At 46.7% G+C, this 14,277-nt stretch overlaps 1 protein-coding gene across 1 annotated transcript in view; it reads left to right on the forward strand.

The window, feature by feature from the left end:
• Positions 1-1,422: 1,422 nt before the first annotated feature.
• opn8b (opsin 8, group member b) overlaps positions 1,423-14,277 on the forward strand; it is a 51,151-nt gene continuing 38,296 nt past the window's right edge. The window contains exon 1 of the mRNA XM_046299186.1: positions 1,423-1,693. Within this exon, the coding sequence (XP_046155142.1) occupies positions 1,615-1,693 (79 nt within the window). The 5' untranslated portion in view covers positions 1,423-1,614. The remainder of the gene's footprint in view (positions 1,694-14,277) is intronic.

Consider the following 14,277-nt stretch of genomic DNA (forward strand, 5'->3'; position numbering starts at 1 on the left):
CTGAAAAGACTTGGGATGTATGTTTTGTCAGCGGACACCACAGCTACGTAGAAGGCACGTCTCACAATAACGGTATCATGAATTATGTGGGGACTAAAATAACTTTGGTCACGTCCTGGAAAGTACTTTTGTTAGCTGGGTAGCTGTTCTTATCAAAAATGTGTTTGAGTGTACCTTTCTAGCTAGTAGACTATGTTAGAGTTTACACTTCCTCTTCCATTTATAATGTGGGGAGGTCAAATTGTGAAAAACTATTACCAAATCTACTCAAATCTACTCATTTTCTGTTGATTTACTTCTCCTTGCCGTTTTCATTCACCTGATGATAAGACAAGACATGTGAAACATATTTTTTGTGCTAAAGTATGATTAGGGTTCCTAGGGTCACCAGTTTGCCTGGGAGGGAGTCCCTGTGCAAGAAAAGGTGACAAAGATCCATCACACATGCATGCAATGTAAGTGTGACAAACTGGCTATTTATGGGACTGCTTGTCTGTGCCTACCTGGTCTCAGAGCATTTAGATTTATTCTGTACGTAAATCCGGACTCTCCATTTAGTATGATATGTTACATTTTGTATGCGCCAGGACCTCGGGCTCGAAGGTCGAGGGTCGAGACCTGCTCCCTGCTGTTTCATTACAGTATGTATTAATTTCTGGATGCTCATTTCATATGATATGTTAGGAATTACAATTTGTATTATATGTTACAAATTTGATAAATAAACATAAGGTACGAACTTGCAAAATGTACAATATGTAATGATTTTTAACGTATGACATGTTACGAATTCTAGCTCGGTGGCTAACATTAGCTAGCTGGCTAACATTAGCTAGGTTAGGGTTAGGGTTAAGTTTAGGAGTTAGGTTTAAGATTTAAGGTTAGGGTTAGGTGAAGGGTAAGCTAAAAGGGTTAGGGAAAGGGTTGGCTAACATGCTAAGTAGGTGCAAAGTAACTAAAAAGTAGTAAGTAATTGAAAAGTTTCTAATTAGATAAAATGCTAAAGTTCTCTTGATGAGATTTGAGCTATTACCTTTCCACCCCAACCAACCACCCTCCTTTTTTTTGCCCTCGGTAACCATCTGCCATATGTAACCATACCAAACATAATATCATAAAACTGTTATGATGCATCTCGGATTTATGTACAGAATAATACGAAATGCTCTGAGACCAGGTTGTCTGCGCTGTCCGTGACCGCCACTTTACACACACGTTTATTATGCACGCTCAAAAGTTGTTTTCATGGACAAAGACAGTGCCTGTTCTAATGTTATGTGACTGAATTGTATTCAACATAACACTCACCCAAACGATAGTGTTTGATATACACATGGGTTGCACGGGATTTCAGATACCGAGCCCACCCTTCTCTCACACTCACTCTCTGACTTGGTTGGAAGCAGTGTCAACTCCATCTAAACGCGCTCCTCTCTCACAACGCAGCTAGCTGCTGGTCTGGATTCTTCAAGTCAGATGGTTTTGACACAAGAAATCCACAACATCAATTGTGTCTGTCTCCGCTGCGTATTTAGGTTTGCGTTTACATGAAAGCAGAATATTTTACAGCTTTTTGCCTTTTGGATTTGTGCTTCGGCGCAAATCTACAAATTAATGTCCCAGATGGATATTTACTCGTCGAAGTTATCACCTGCAGTGGATTTCGCAGCCGGTGCTTTCCTACTCATTATAGGTAAATGCTTTTTCCTATGTCACTGTAAATGTTTAGTTTAATTTGTCGCGCGCCAAATGGTTCGCCTTTTACGATGTATCTCAATAGTTTTGATGATAAGAAACTGATGAAGTATTTACAGTACCTAGTCTAGCCAAATTAATAAACGGGCAATCTGGGATTGGTGCATGATTATTGAAGAATATAATTTAGAAATGCTTCATGAGATTATTTCAACAATCTCACCCCATCGAACCCAAAATAAGACTATGCTATTTTTACTACATTGTTTGTAAACAATGTAATCGTAAACAAACAATGTAGCTTCAAAACATAGCCTATCATTTTGATCTCATGGTTGTCAGCATTTACATTTCTTCAGCTCCATCCCTCAGCTGTTTACCAAACACATGGCGGGTGATGGCTTGGTTATTAGCCTACTCAACTAGTCTATTGAATAACTTTATTATTACGTATTATGAAGTGTACATGGATTTTGAAATATATGTCTCTCAAGTTACCGTCTGATTCGATGGTAATGTCTTTATTAGTCTCCACTTCTCAACAGTCTTGTCATTAGGGATCATAAAGGCTCTCAAGACAAATTCGTACTTTCTCAAACATTTCACACTTTTCTATTCTGTCTTACACTCTCTTTCTCTCTCTCATCCACCCTCATCCTCTCTCTCTTTCTCACACACACGCACGCACGCACACACACAAACACACACACACACACCAATGAACACAAACACATTTCCCTGTACGTCTAGGGTCATAGACAGAAGTCGGTGGCAGACAAGTGGTTAGCGGAGGATGTGAATCAGACCATGTTTAGTGTGCCTGTGTGTGCCTGCCTGCCTGCCTGCCTGCCTGCCTGCCTGCCTGCCTGCCTGCCTGCCTGCCTGCCTGCCTGCCTGCCTGCCTGCCTGCCTGCCTGCCTGCCTGCCTGCCTGCCTGCCTGCCTGCCTGCCTGCCTGCCTGCCTGCCTGCCTGCATGTGAGTGTACGTGTGTGTGTGATTCCAGCAGAGTCCTCCCCATGCCTTCCTCTCTGCGTCTCTGGTCGTCGAGCGACATGCCACTATGCTCTCCTCTAGGAGGAAAGAGAGAGAAAGAAAGGAGAGTAAGAAAGGAGGCGAGGATGAAAGATTAAGTGATACTGCCTTGGCTCGGACACACTGTCTGCTCAGTACATAGTAGTAAGACTGCTCAACCATGTGTGTGCGGGCATGCGTGTGTGACCATGCATGTGTATGCGTGTTTGACCATCCATTTGTGTGTGCATGCATGCGTGTGAGACCATCCATGTGTGTCCGTGCATATGTGCGTGCATGCTTGTGTGACCATCCACGTGTGTGTGACTATCCATGTGTGTGCGTGCATGCGTGTGTGACCATGTGTGTGCGTGCATGTGTGCGTGCATGCTTGTGTGACCATCCACGTGTGTGTGACTATCCATGTGTGTGCGTGCATGCGTGTGTGACCATGTGTGTGCGTGCATGCGTGTTTCCATCTATGTGCATGCGTGTGTGACCATCCATGTGTGTGACCATCCATATGCATGCCTGTGTGACCATCCATGTGCATGCGTGTGTGACCATCCATGTGCAATGCGTGTGTGACCATCCATGTGCATGCCTGTGTGACCATCCATGTGCATGCCTGTGTGACCATCCATGTGCATGCGTGTATGACCATCCATGTGCATGCCTGTGTGACCATCCATGTGCATGCGTGTGTGATCATCCATGTGTGTCAACTTCTAGTTCTGACCATGCAGTAATATCTAACAATTTCGCAACAACTACCTTTTACACACAAGTGTAAAGGAATGAATCAGAATATGTACATATAAATATATGGATGAGCGATGGCCCTAAGGCATAGGCAAGATGCAGTAGATGGTATAGAGTACAGTATATACAGCGGGGCAAAAAAGTTTTTAGTCAGCCACCAATTGTGCAAGTTCTCCCACTTAAAAATATGAGAGAGGCCTGTAATTTTCATCATAGGTACACTTCAACTATGACAGACAAAAAAAAAATGTAATCCCCAAAATCCCATTGTAGGATTTTTAAGGAATTTTTTTGCAATTATGGTGGAAAATAAGTATTTGGTCACCTACAAACAAGCCAGAAACAAAATTGTAGACCTGCACCAGGCTGGGAAGACTGAATCTGCAATAGGTAAGCAGCTTGGTTTGAAGAAATCAACTGTGGGAGCGATTATTAGGAAATGGAAGACATACAAGACCACTGATAATCTCCCTCGATCTGGGGCTCCACACAAGATCTCACCCCGTGGGGTCAAAATGATCACAAGAACGGTGAGCAAAAATCCCAGAACCACACGGGGGGACCTAGTGAATGACCTGCAGAGGGCTGGGACCAAAGTAACAAAGACTACCATCAGTAACACACTACGCCGCCAGGGACTCAAATCCTGCAGTGCCAGACGTGTCCCCCTGTTTAAGCCAGTACATGTCCAGGCCCGTCTGAAGTTTGATAGAGAGCATTTGGATGATCCAGAAGAAGATTGGGAGAATGTCATATGGTCAGATGAAACCAAAATATAACTTTTTGGTAAAAACTAAACTCGTCGTGTTTGGAGGACAAAGAATGCCGAGTTGCATCCAAAGAACACCATACCTACTGTAAAGCATGGGGGTGCAAAAAGCAGGCTTTGGGGCAGTTTTTCTGCAAAGGGACCAGGACTGATCCGTGGAAAGGAAAGAATGAATGGGGCCATGTATCGTGAGATTTTGAGTAAAAACCTCCTTCCATCAGCAAGGGCATTGAAGATTAAACGTGGCTGGGTCTTTCAGCATGACAATGATCCCAAACACACCGACCGGGCAACAAAGGAGTGGCTTCGTAAGAAGCATTTCAAGGTCCTGGAGTAGCCTAGCCAGTCTCCAGATCTCAACCCCATAGAAAATCTTTGGAGGGAGTTGAAAGTCCGTGTTGCCCAGCAACAGCCCCAAAACATCACTGCTCTAGAGGAGATCTGCATGGAGGAATGGGCCAAAATACCAGCAACAGTGTGTGAAAACCTTGTGAAGACTTACAGAAAACGTTTGACCTCTGTCATTGCCAACAAAGGGTATATAACAAAGTATTGAGATAAACTTTTGTTATTGACTAAATACTTATTTTCCACCATCATTTGCAAATAAATCCTACAATGGGATTTTCTGGATTTTTGTTTCTCATTTTGTCTGTTATAGTTGAAGTGTACCTATGATGGAAATTACAGGCCTCTCTCATCTTTTTAAGTGGGAGAACATGCACAAATTGGTGGCTGACTAAATACTTTTTTTTGCCCCACTGTACATATGAGATGATTAATGTAGGGTATGTAAACATTATATAAAGTGGTGTTGTTTAAAGTGACTATTGATACATTTATTACATGCAATTTTTAATTATTAAAGTGGCTAGAGATTTGAGTCAGTATGTTGGCAGCAGCCACTCAATGTTAGTGATGGCTGTTTAACAGTCTGATGGCCTTGAGATAGAAGCTGTTTTTCAGTCTCTCGGCCCCTGCTTTGATGCACCTGTACTGACCTCGCCTTCTGGATGATAGCGGGGTGAACAGGCAGTGGCTCGGGTGGTTGTTGTCCTTCATGATCTTTTTGGCCTTCCTGTAACATCGGGTGCTGTAGGTGTCCTGGTGGGCAGGTAGTTTGCCCCTGTTGACCTCACTACCCTCTGGAGAGCCTTACAGTTGCAGTACCGTTGCAGTTGCCGTACCAGGCGGTGATACAGCCCGACAGGATGCTCTCGATTGTGCATCTGTAGAAGTTTGTGAGTGTTTTTGGTGACACGCCAAATTTCTTCAGCCTCCAGAGGTCGAAGAGGCGCTGTTGCGCCTTCTTCACCACACTGTCTGCGTGGGTGGACCATTTCAGCTTGTCCGTGATGTGTACGCCGAGGAACTTGCGCGTGCATGCGTGTGACCATCCATGTGTGTGCGTGAATGTGTGTGTGACCATCCATGCGACAGGGTGATTGCTGCCTTTTACTCTCTCATGATATCGTTGCAAAAAATTGAGTCCACAGGCTGGTAGAGAATATTAAACTAGTGGAATATAGGTTGAGTTTGCATGAAGTGACCTCAACCTAGGTCTCTGCATTCTTCGTGCCAACTGACACATGAGGTGGAGACCTCTTCACTTCTGGCATTCTGAAGATTGTTTGGCAGCCAGGCACCAATGAAAGTCATGCACTGTAAGCAGTGGTGTAAAGTACTTAAGTAAAAATACTTGAAAGTATTACTTAAGTCGTTTTTTGGTGTATCTGTACTTTAATATTTATATTTTTGACAACTTTTACTTTACTACATTCCTAAAGAAGTGTATGTACTTTTTACTCCATACATTTTCCCTGACACCCAAAAGTACTCATTACATTTTGAATGCTTAACAGGACAATAAAATGGTCTAATTCACACATGTATCAAAAGACCATCCCTGGTCATCCCTACAGTCTCTTATCTGGAGGACTCATTAAACAGATGCTTCATTCGTAAATTATGTCTGAGTGTTGGAGCGTGGCCCTGGCTATACACAAATCAAATTAAAACAAGAAAATGATGCCATCTGGTTAGCTTAATATAAGGACTTTGAAATTATTTTCATACTTCAGCATGTTTTATCTGTTATGCAGGTGAATGAGGACCCAAAAGCGACTTGGCGAAAACAGAGTCTTTATTCCAGTAAAGGATAAAAGCAATACTCCTGGACAATCAAAGCAGAAAACAAAACATGAAAAAACTTAAATCCACTCGTAGTGATGAGGACAGACTGGAGACTCGACCATTAACTGCAGGTTGCCTCGGGAAGGCACCGACCGTAGCAGACTCAGACACCTGCTCACACGCAGCATCTGAAGGAGACAAGACACGACAGGGCGAGACAATGACACAGCACAGCGAACATCATACAAGGATCCGACAGGACAGAAACGGAAAACAAGGGGAGAAATAGGGACTCTAATCAGAGGACAAGATAGGGGACAGGTGTGAAAAGACTAAATGAGTGAGTAGGAGAATGAGGAACAGCTGGGAGCAGGAACGGAACGATAGAGAGAGGGAGGGGGAGAGAGAGGGATAGAAAAAGGGAACGAACCTAATAAGACCAGCAGGGGGAAACGAACAGAAGGGAAAGCATAATGACAAGACAATATAAGACAAAACATGACAGTACCCCCCCACTCACCGAGCGCCTCCTGGCGCACTCGAGGAGGAATCCTGGCGGCAACGGAGGAAATCATCAATCAGCGAACGGTCCAGCACGTCCCGAGATGGAACCCAACTCCTCTCCTCAGGACCGTAACCCTCCCAATCCACTAAGTATTGGTGACCACGTCCCCGAGAACGCATGTCCAGGATCCTACGTACCTTGTAAATAGGTGCGCCCTCGACAAGGACGGGGGGGGGAGGGAAGACGAACGGGGTGCGAAGAAAGGGCTTGACACAGGAGACATGGAAGACAGGATGGACGCGACGAAGATGTCGCGGAAGAAGCAGTCGCACAGCGACAGGATTGACGACCTGGGAGACACGGAACGGACCAATGAACCGCGGAGTCAACTTACGAGAAGCTGTCGTAAGGGGAAGGTTACGAGTGGAAAGCCACACTCTCTGGCCGCAACAATACCTAGGACTCTTAATCCTACGTTTATTGGCGGCTCTCACAGTCTGCGCCCTGTAACGGCAAAGTGCAGACCTCACCCTCCTCCAGGTGCGCTCACAACGTTGGACAAACGCCTGAGCGGAGGGAACGCTGGACTCGGCGAGCTGGGACGAGAACAGAGGAGGCTGGTAACCCAGACTACTCTGAAACGGAGATAGCCCGGTAGCAGACGAAGGAAGCGAGTTGTGAGCGTATTCTGCCCAGGGGAGCTGTTCTGCCCAAGACGCAGGGTTTCTAAAAGAAAGGCTGCGTAGTATGCGACCAATCGTCTGATTGGCCCTTTCTGCTTGACCGTTAGACTGGGGATGAAAACCGGAAGAGAGACTGACGGAAGCACCAATCAAACAACAGAACTCCCACCAAAACTGTGACGTGAATTGCGGACCTCTGTCTGAAACGGCGTCTAACGGAAGGCCATGAATTCTGAACACATTCTCGATGATGATTTGTGCCGTCTCCTTAGCGGAAGGAAGCTTAGCGAGGGGAATGAAATGTGCCGCCTTAGAGAACCTATCGACAACCGTAAGAATCACAGTCTTCCCCGCAGACAAAGGCAGACCGGTAATGAAGTCTAAGGCGATGTGAGACCATGGTCGAGAAGGAATGGGAAGCGGTCTGAGACGACCGGCAGGAGGAGAGTTACCTGACTTAGTCTGCGCGCAGTCCGAACAAGCAGCCACGAAACGGCGCGTGTCACGCTCCTGAGTAGGCCACCAAAAGCGCTGGCGAATAGAAGCAAGAGTACCTCGAACGCCGGGATGGCCAGCTAACTTGGCAGAGTGAGCCCACTGAAGAACAGCCAGAAACAGGAATGAAAAGAAGGTTACTAGGACAAGCGCGTGGCGACGCAGTGTGAGTGAGTGCTTGCTTAACCTGTCTCTCAATTCCCCAGACTGTCAACCCGACAACACGCCCATAAGGAAGAATCCCCTCGGGATCAGTAGAAGCTACAGAAGAACTAAAGAGACGGGATAAGGCATCAGGCTTGGTGTTCTTATTACCCGGACGATAAGAAATCACAAACTCGAAACGAGCGAAAAACAACGCCCAACGAGCTTGACGTGCATTAAGTCGTTTGGCAGAACGGATGTACTCAAGGTTCTTATGGTCAGTCCAAACGACAAAAGGAACGGTCGCCCCCTCCAACCACTGTCGCCATTCTCCTAGGGCTAAGCGGATGGCGAGCAGTTCGCGGTTACCCACATCATAGTTGCGTTCCGATGACGACAGGCGATGAGAAAAATAAGCGCAAGGATGAACCTTATCGTCAGACTGGAAGCGCTGGGATAGAATGGCTCCCACGCCCACCTCTGAAGCGTCAACCTTGACAATGAATTGTTTAGTGACGTCAGGAGTAACGAGGATAGGAGCGGACGTAAAACGTTTCTTGAGGAGATCAAAAGCTCCCTGGGCGGAACCGGACCACTTAAAGCACGTCTTGACAGAAGTAAGAGCTGTGAGAGGGGCAGCAACTTGACCGAAATTACGAATGAAACGCCGATAGAAATTAGCGAAACCTAGAAAGCGCTGCAACTCGACACGTGACCTTGGAACGGGCCAATCACTGACAGCCTGGACCTTAGCGGGATCCATCTGAATGCCTTCAGCGGAAATAACAGAACCGAGAAAAGTGACGGAGGAGACATGAAAGGCGCACTTCTCAGCCTTCACGCAGAGACAATTCTCTAAAAGGCGCTGGAGTACACGTCGAACGTGCTGAACATGAATCTCGAGTGACGGTGAAAAAATCAGGATATCGTCAAGGTAGACAAAAACAAAGATGTTCAGCATGTCTCTCAGTACATCATTAACTAATGCCTGAAAAACAGCTGGAGCATTAGCGAGACCAAACGGCAGAACCCGGTACTCAAAATGCCCTAACGGAGTGTTAAACGCCGTTTTCCACTCGTCCCCCTCTCTGATGCGCACGAGATGGTAAGCGTTACGAAGGTCCAACTTAGTAAAGAACCTGGCTCCCTGCAGAATCTCGAAGGCTGATGACATAAGGGGAAGCGGATAACGATTCTTAACCGTTATGTCATTCAGCCCTCGATAATCCACGCAGGGGCGCAGAGTACCGTCTTTCTTCTTAACAAAAAAAAACCCCGCCCCGGCAGGAGAGGAAGAAGGCACAACGGTGCCGGCGTCAAGAGACACAGACAAATAATCCTCGAGAGCCTTACGTTCGGGAGCCGACAGAGAGTATAGTCTACCCCGAGGAGGAGTGGTCCCCGGAAGGAGATCAATACTACAATCATACGACCGGTGAGGAGGAAGGGAGTTGGCTCTGGACCGACTGAAGACCGTGCGCAGATCATGATATTCCTCCGGCACTCCTGTCAAATCACCAGGTTCCTCCTGCGAAGAGGGGACAGAAGAAACAGGAGGGATAGCAGACAAACACTTCACATGACAAGAAACGTTCCAGGATAGGATAGAATTACTAGACCAATTAATAGAAGGATTATGACATACTAGCCAGGGATGACCCAAAACAACAGGTGTAAAAGGTGAACGAAAAATCAAAAAGGAAATAGTCTCACTGTGGTTACCAGATACTGTGAGGGTTAAAGGTAGTGTCTCATATCTGATACTGGGGAGATGACTACCATCTAAGGCAAACATGGGCGTAGGCTTCCCTAACTGTCTGAGAGGAATGTCATGTTTCCGAGCCCATGCTTCGTCCATAAAACAACCCTCAGCCCCAGAGTCTATCAAGGCACTGCATGTAGCAGCCGAACCGGTCCAGCGTAGATGGACCGACATAGTAGTACAGGATCTTGATGGAGAGACCTGAGTAGTAGCGCTCACCAGTAGCCCTCCGCTTACTGATGAGCTCTGGCTTTTACTGGACATGAATTGACAAAATGTCCAGCAAGTCCGCAATAGAGGCACAGGCGGTTGGTGATCCTCCGTTCCCTCTCCTTAGTCGAGATGCGAATACCTCCCAGCTGCATGGGCTCAGTCTCTGAGCCGGAGGAGGGAGATGGTTGCGATGCGGAGAGGGGAAACACCGTTAACGCGAGCTCTCTTCCACGAGCTCGGTGACGAAGATCTACCCGTCGTTCTATGCGGATGGCGAGTGCAATCAAAGAGTCCACACTGGAAGGAACCTCCCGGGAGAGAATCTCATCCTTAACCTCTGCGTGGAGTCCCTCCAGAAAACGAGCGAGCAGCGCCGGCTCGTTCCAGTCACTAGAGGCAGCAAGAGTGCGAAACTCTATAGAGTAATCCGTTATGGATCGATCACCTTGACATAGGGAAGCCAGGGCCCTAGAAGCCTCCCTACCAAAAACTGAACGATCAAAAACCCGTATCATCTCCTCTTTAAAGTTCAGGTAATTGTTAGAACAATCAGCCCTTGCCTCCCAGATAGCTGTGCCTCACTCTCGAGCCCGGCCAGTAAGGAGTTATATGACGTAAGCAACCCGAGCTCTCTCTCTTGAGTATGTGTTGGGTTGGAGAGAGAACACAATATCACACTGGGTGAGAAAGGAGCGGCACTCAGTGGGCTGCCCGGAGTAACAAGGTGGGTTATTAACCCTAGGTTCCGGAGACTCGGCAGACCAGGAAGTAGCTGGTGGCACGAGACAAAGACTCTGGAACTGTCCAGAGAGGTCGGAAACCTGAGCGGCCAGGGTCTCAACGGCATGACGAGCAGCAGACAATTCCTGCTCGTGTCTGCCGAGCATAGCTCCCTGGATCTCGACGGCAGTGTTACGAGAATCCGTAATCGCTGGGTCCATTCTTGGTCGGATCCTTCTGTTATGCAGGTGAATGAGGACCCAAAAGCGACTTGGCGAAAACAGAGTCTTTATTCCAGTAAAGGATAAAAGCAATACTCCTGGACAATCAAAGCAGAAAACAAAACATGAAAAAACTTAAATCCACTCGTAGAGACGAGGACAGACTGGAGACTCGACCATTAACTGCAGGTTGCCTCGGGAAGGCACCGACCGTAGCAGACTCAGACACCTGCTCACACGCAGCATCTGAAGGAGACAAGACACGACAGGGCGAGACAATGACACAGCACAGCGAACATCATACAAGGATCCGACAGGACAGAAACGGAAAACAAGGGGAGAAATAGGGACTCTAATCAGAGGACAAGATAGGGGACAGGTGTGAAAAGACTAAATGAGTAAGTAGGAGAATGAGGAACAGCTGGGAGCAGGAACGGAACGATAGAGAGAGGAGAGAGAGGGAGGGGGAGAGAGAGGGATAGAAAAAGGGAACGAACCTAATAAGACCAGCAGGGGGAAACGAACAGAAGGGAAAGCATAATGACAAGACAATATAAGACAAAACATGACATTATCAATTACATTTACTTTTGATACTTAGTATATTTCAAACCAAATACTTTTAGACCTTTATTAAAGTAGTATTTTACTGGGTGACTTTTACTTGTCATTTTATATTAAGGTATCTGTACTTTTAGTATGACAACTGGATACTTTTCCACCACTGACTTTAAGCTATGCTTTCTCTAGCACACCAATTGATGTAATTCAGAAACACTTTGGTTTTGAATCACAAAGAAGCCTTTTCTATTCCACTTCCATTGTCATACCGTCAAACTAATATTGTTATAATGCAGCATTTCCCAAACTCGGTCCTCGGGACCCCAAGGGGTGCACATTTTATTTTTTGCCCTAGCAACTAAAATAATAAACTAATTATCAAGCTGCGATTACTTGAATCAGCTGTGCAGTGCAAAAACCAAAACGTGCACCCTTTGTGTTCCCCAAGACAGAGTTTTGGAAATGCTGGAATAATGTCTCTCATGCATCTTGAAATTAGGGCTGGAAATAGACTATGATTTTGGAGCTCAAACTGATATAAACCATATAAATAGAATGATTAATAGTAATAAAATGCTTAATTATCCATTAGTCTCCCACATGGGCGATTTTAGCATGTATATCTTGGTTGGGCAAACAAAAAACATTATTTTTAGACGCATGCCAGCAAAACCACAACACAACACGAAACAATACATTAATTGCACTATAACAGTGACAAACCGTGCCCACAAACTGTTAGGGCCTACATAAAACTGTGCCAACAGCAGAGCTTTCTTTTCAGCACCATATAATGAATCCTTACCACTGCTACACTTGGCTATCAGCAGAGCCTTGTCTGGCAGCAAAAAAGTTAATTCAGCCTCATTTAGCTTATAGCTTATATGACTGACTTGCTTAAACAGATGTGGTTCCTACTGAAAATAGAGATGCACAAACTACAAGGGAACGACAAGCTGATAAGAGGAAATCCATAATTTAGATTAGACATTAATCAAGAACTAGACAGACGTAATCAATGTTTGTTCGGCACTTTTACATTTACATTACATTTAAGTCATTTAGCAGACGCTCTTATCCAGAGCGACTTACAAATTGGTGCATTCACCTTATGACATCCAGTGGAACAGCCACTTTACAATAGTGCATCTACATATTTTAAGGGGGGTAGGTGAGAAGGATTATTTTATCCTATCCTAGGTATTCCTTAAAGAGGTGGGGTTTCAGGTGTCTCCGGAAGGTGGTGATTGACTCCGCTGTCCTGGCGTCGTGAGGGAGTTTGTTCCACCATTGGGGAGCCAGAGCAGCGAACAGTTTTGACTGGGCTGAGCGGGAACTGTACTTCCTCAGTGGTAGGGAGGCGAGCAGGCCAGAGGTGGATGAACGCAGTGCCCTTATTTGGGTGTAGGGCCTGATCAGAGCCTGGAGGTACTGAGGTGCCGTTCCCCTCACAGCTCCGTAGGCAAGCACCATGGTCTTGTAGCGGATGCGAGCTTCAACTGGAAGCCAGTGGAGAGAGCGGAGGAGCGGGGTGACGTGAGAGAACTTGGGAAGGTTGAACACCAGACGGGCTGCGGCGTTCTGGATGAGTTGTAGGGGTTTAATGGCACAGGCAGGGAGCCCAGCCAACAGCGAGTTGCAGTAATCCAGACGGGAGATGACAAGTGCCTGGATTAGGACCTGTGCCGCTTCCTGTGTGAGGCAGGGTCGTACTCTGCGGATGTTGTAGAGCATGAACCTACAGGAACGGGCCACCGCCTTGATGTTAGTTGAGAACGACAGGGTGTTGTCCAGGATCACGCCAAGGTTCTTAGCGCTCTGGGAGGAGGACACAATGGAGTTGTCAACCGTGATGGCGAGATCATGGAACGGGCAGTCCTTCCCCGGGAGGAAGAGCAGCTCCGTCTTGCCGAAAAGTTCAGCTTGAGGTGGTGATCCGTCATCCACACTGATATGCCTGCCAGACATGCAGAGATGCGATTCGCCACCTGGTCATCAGAAGGGGGAAAGGAGAAGATTAATTGTGTGTCGTCTGCATAGCAATGATAGGAGAGACCATGTGAGGTTATGACAGAGCCAAGTGACTTGGTGTATAGCGAGAATAGGAGAGGGCCTAGAACAGAGCCCTGGGGGACACCAGTGGTGAGAGCGCATGGTGAGGAGACAGATTCTCGCCACGCCACCTGGTAGGAGCGACCTGTCAGGTAGGACGCAATCCAAGCGTGGGCCACGCCGGAGATGCCCAACTTGGAGAGGAGTATCTGATGGTTCACAGTATCGAAGGCAGCCGATAGGTCTAGAAGGATGAGAGCAGAGGAGAGAGAGTTAGCTTTAGCGGTGCGGAGCGCCTCCGTGATACAGAGAAGAGCAGTCTCAGTTGAATGACTAGTCTTGAAACCTGACTGATTTGGATCAAGAAGGTCATTCTGAGAGAGATAGCGGGAGAGCTGACCAAGGACGGCACGTTCAAGAGTTTTGGAGAGAAAAGAAAGAAGGGATACTGGTCTGTAGTTGTTGACATCGGAGGGATCGAGTGTAGGTTTTTTCAGAAGGGGTGCAACTCTCGCTCTCTTGAAGACGGAAGGGACGTAGCCAGCGGTCA

This window comes from Oncorhynchus gorbuscha, linkage group LG14 (assembly GCF_021184085.1).
Source record: "Oncorhynchus gorbuscha isolate QuinsamMale2020 ecotype Even-year linkage group LG14, OgorEven_v1.0, whole genome shotgun sequence".
NCBI lineage: Eukaryota > Metazoa > Chordata > Actinopteri > Salmoniformes > Salmonidae > Oncorhynchus > Oncorhynchus gorbuscha.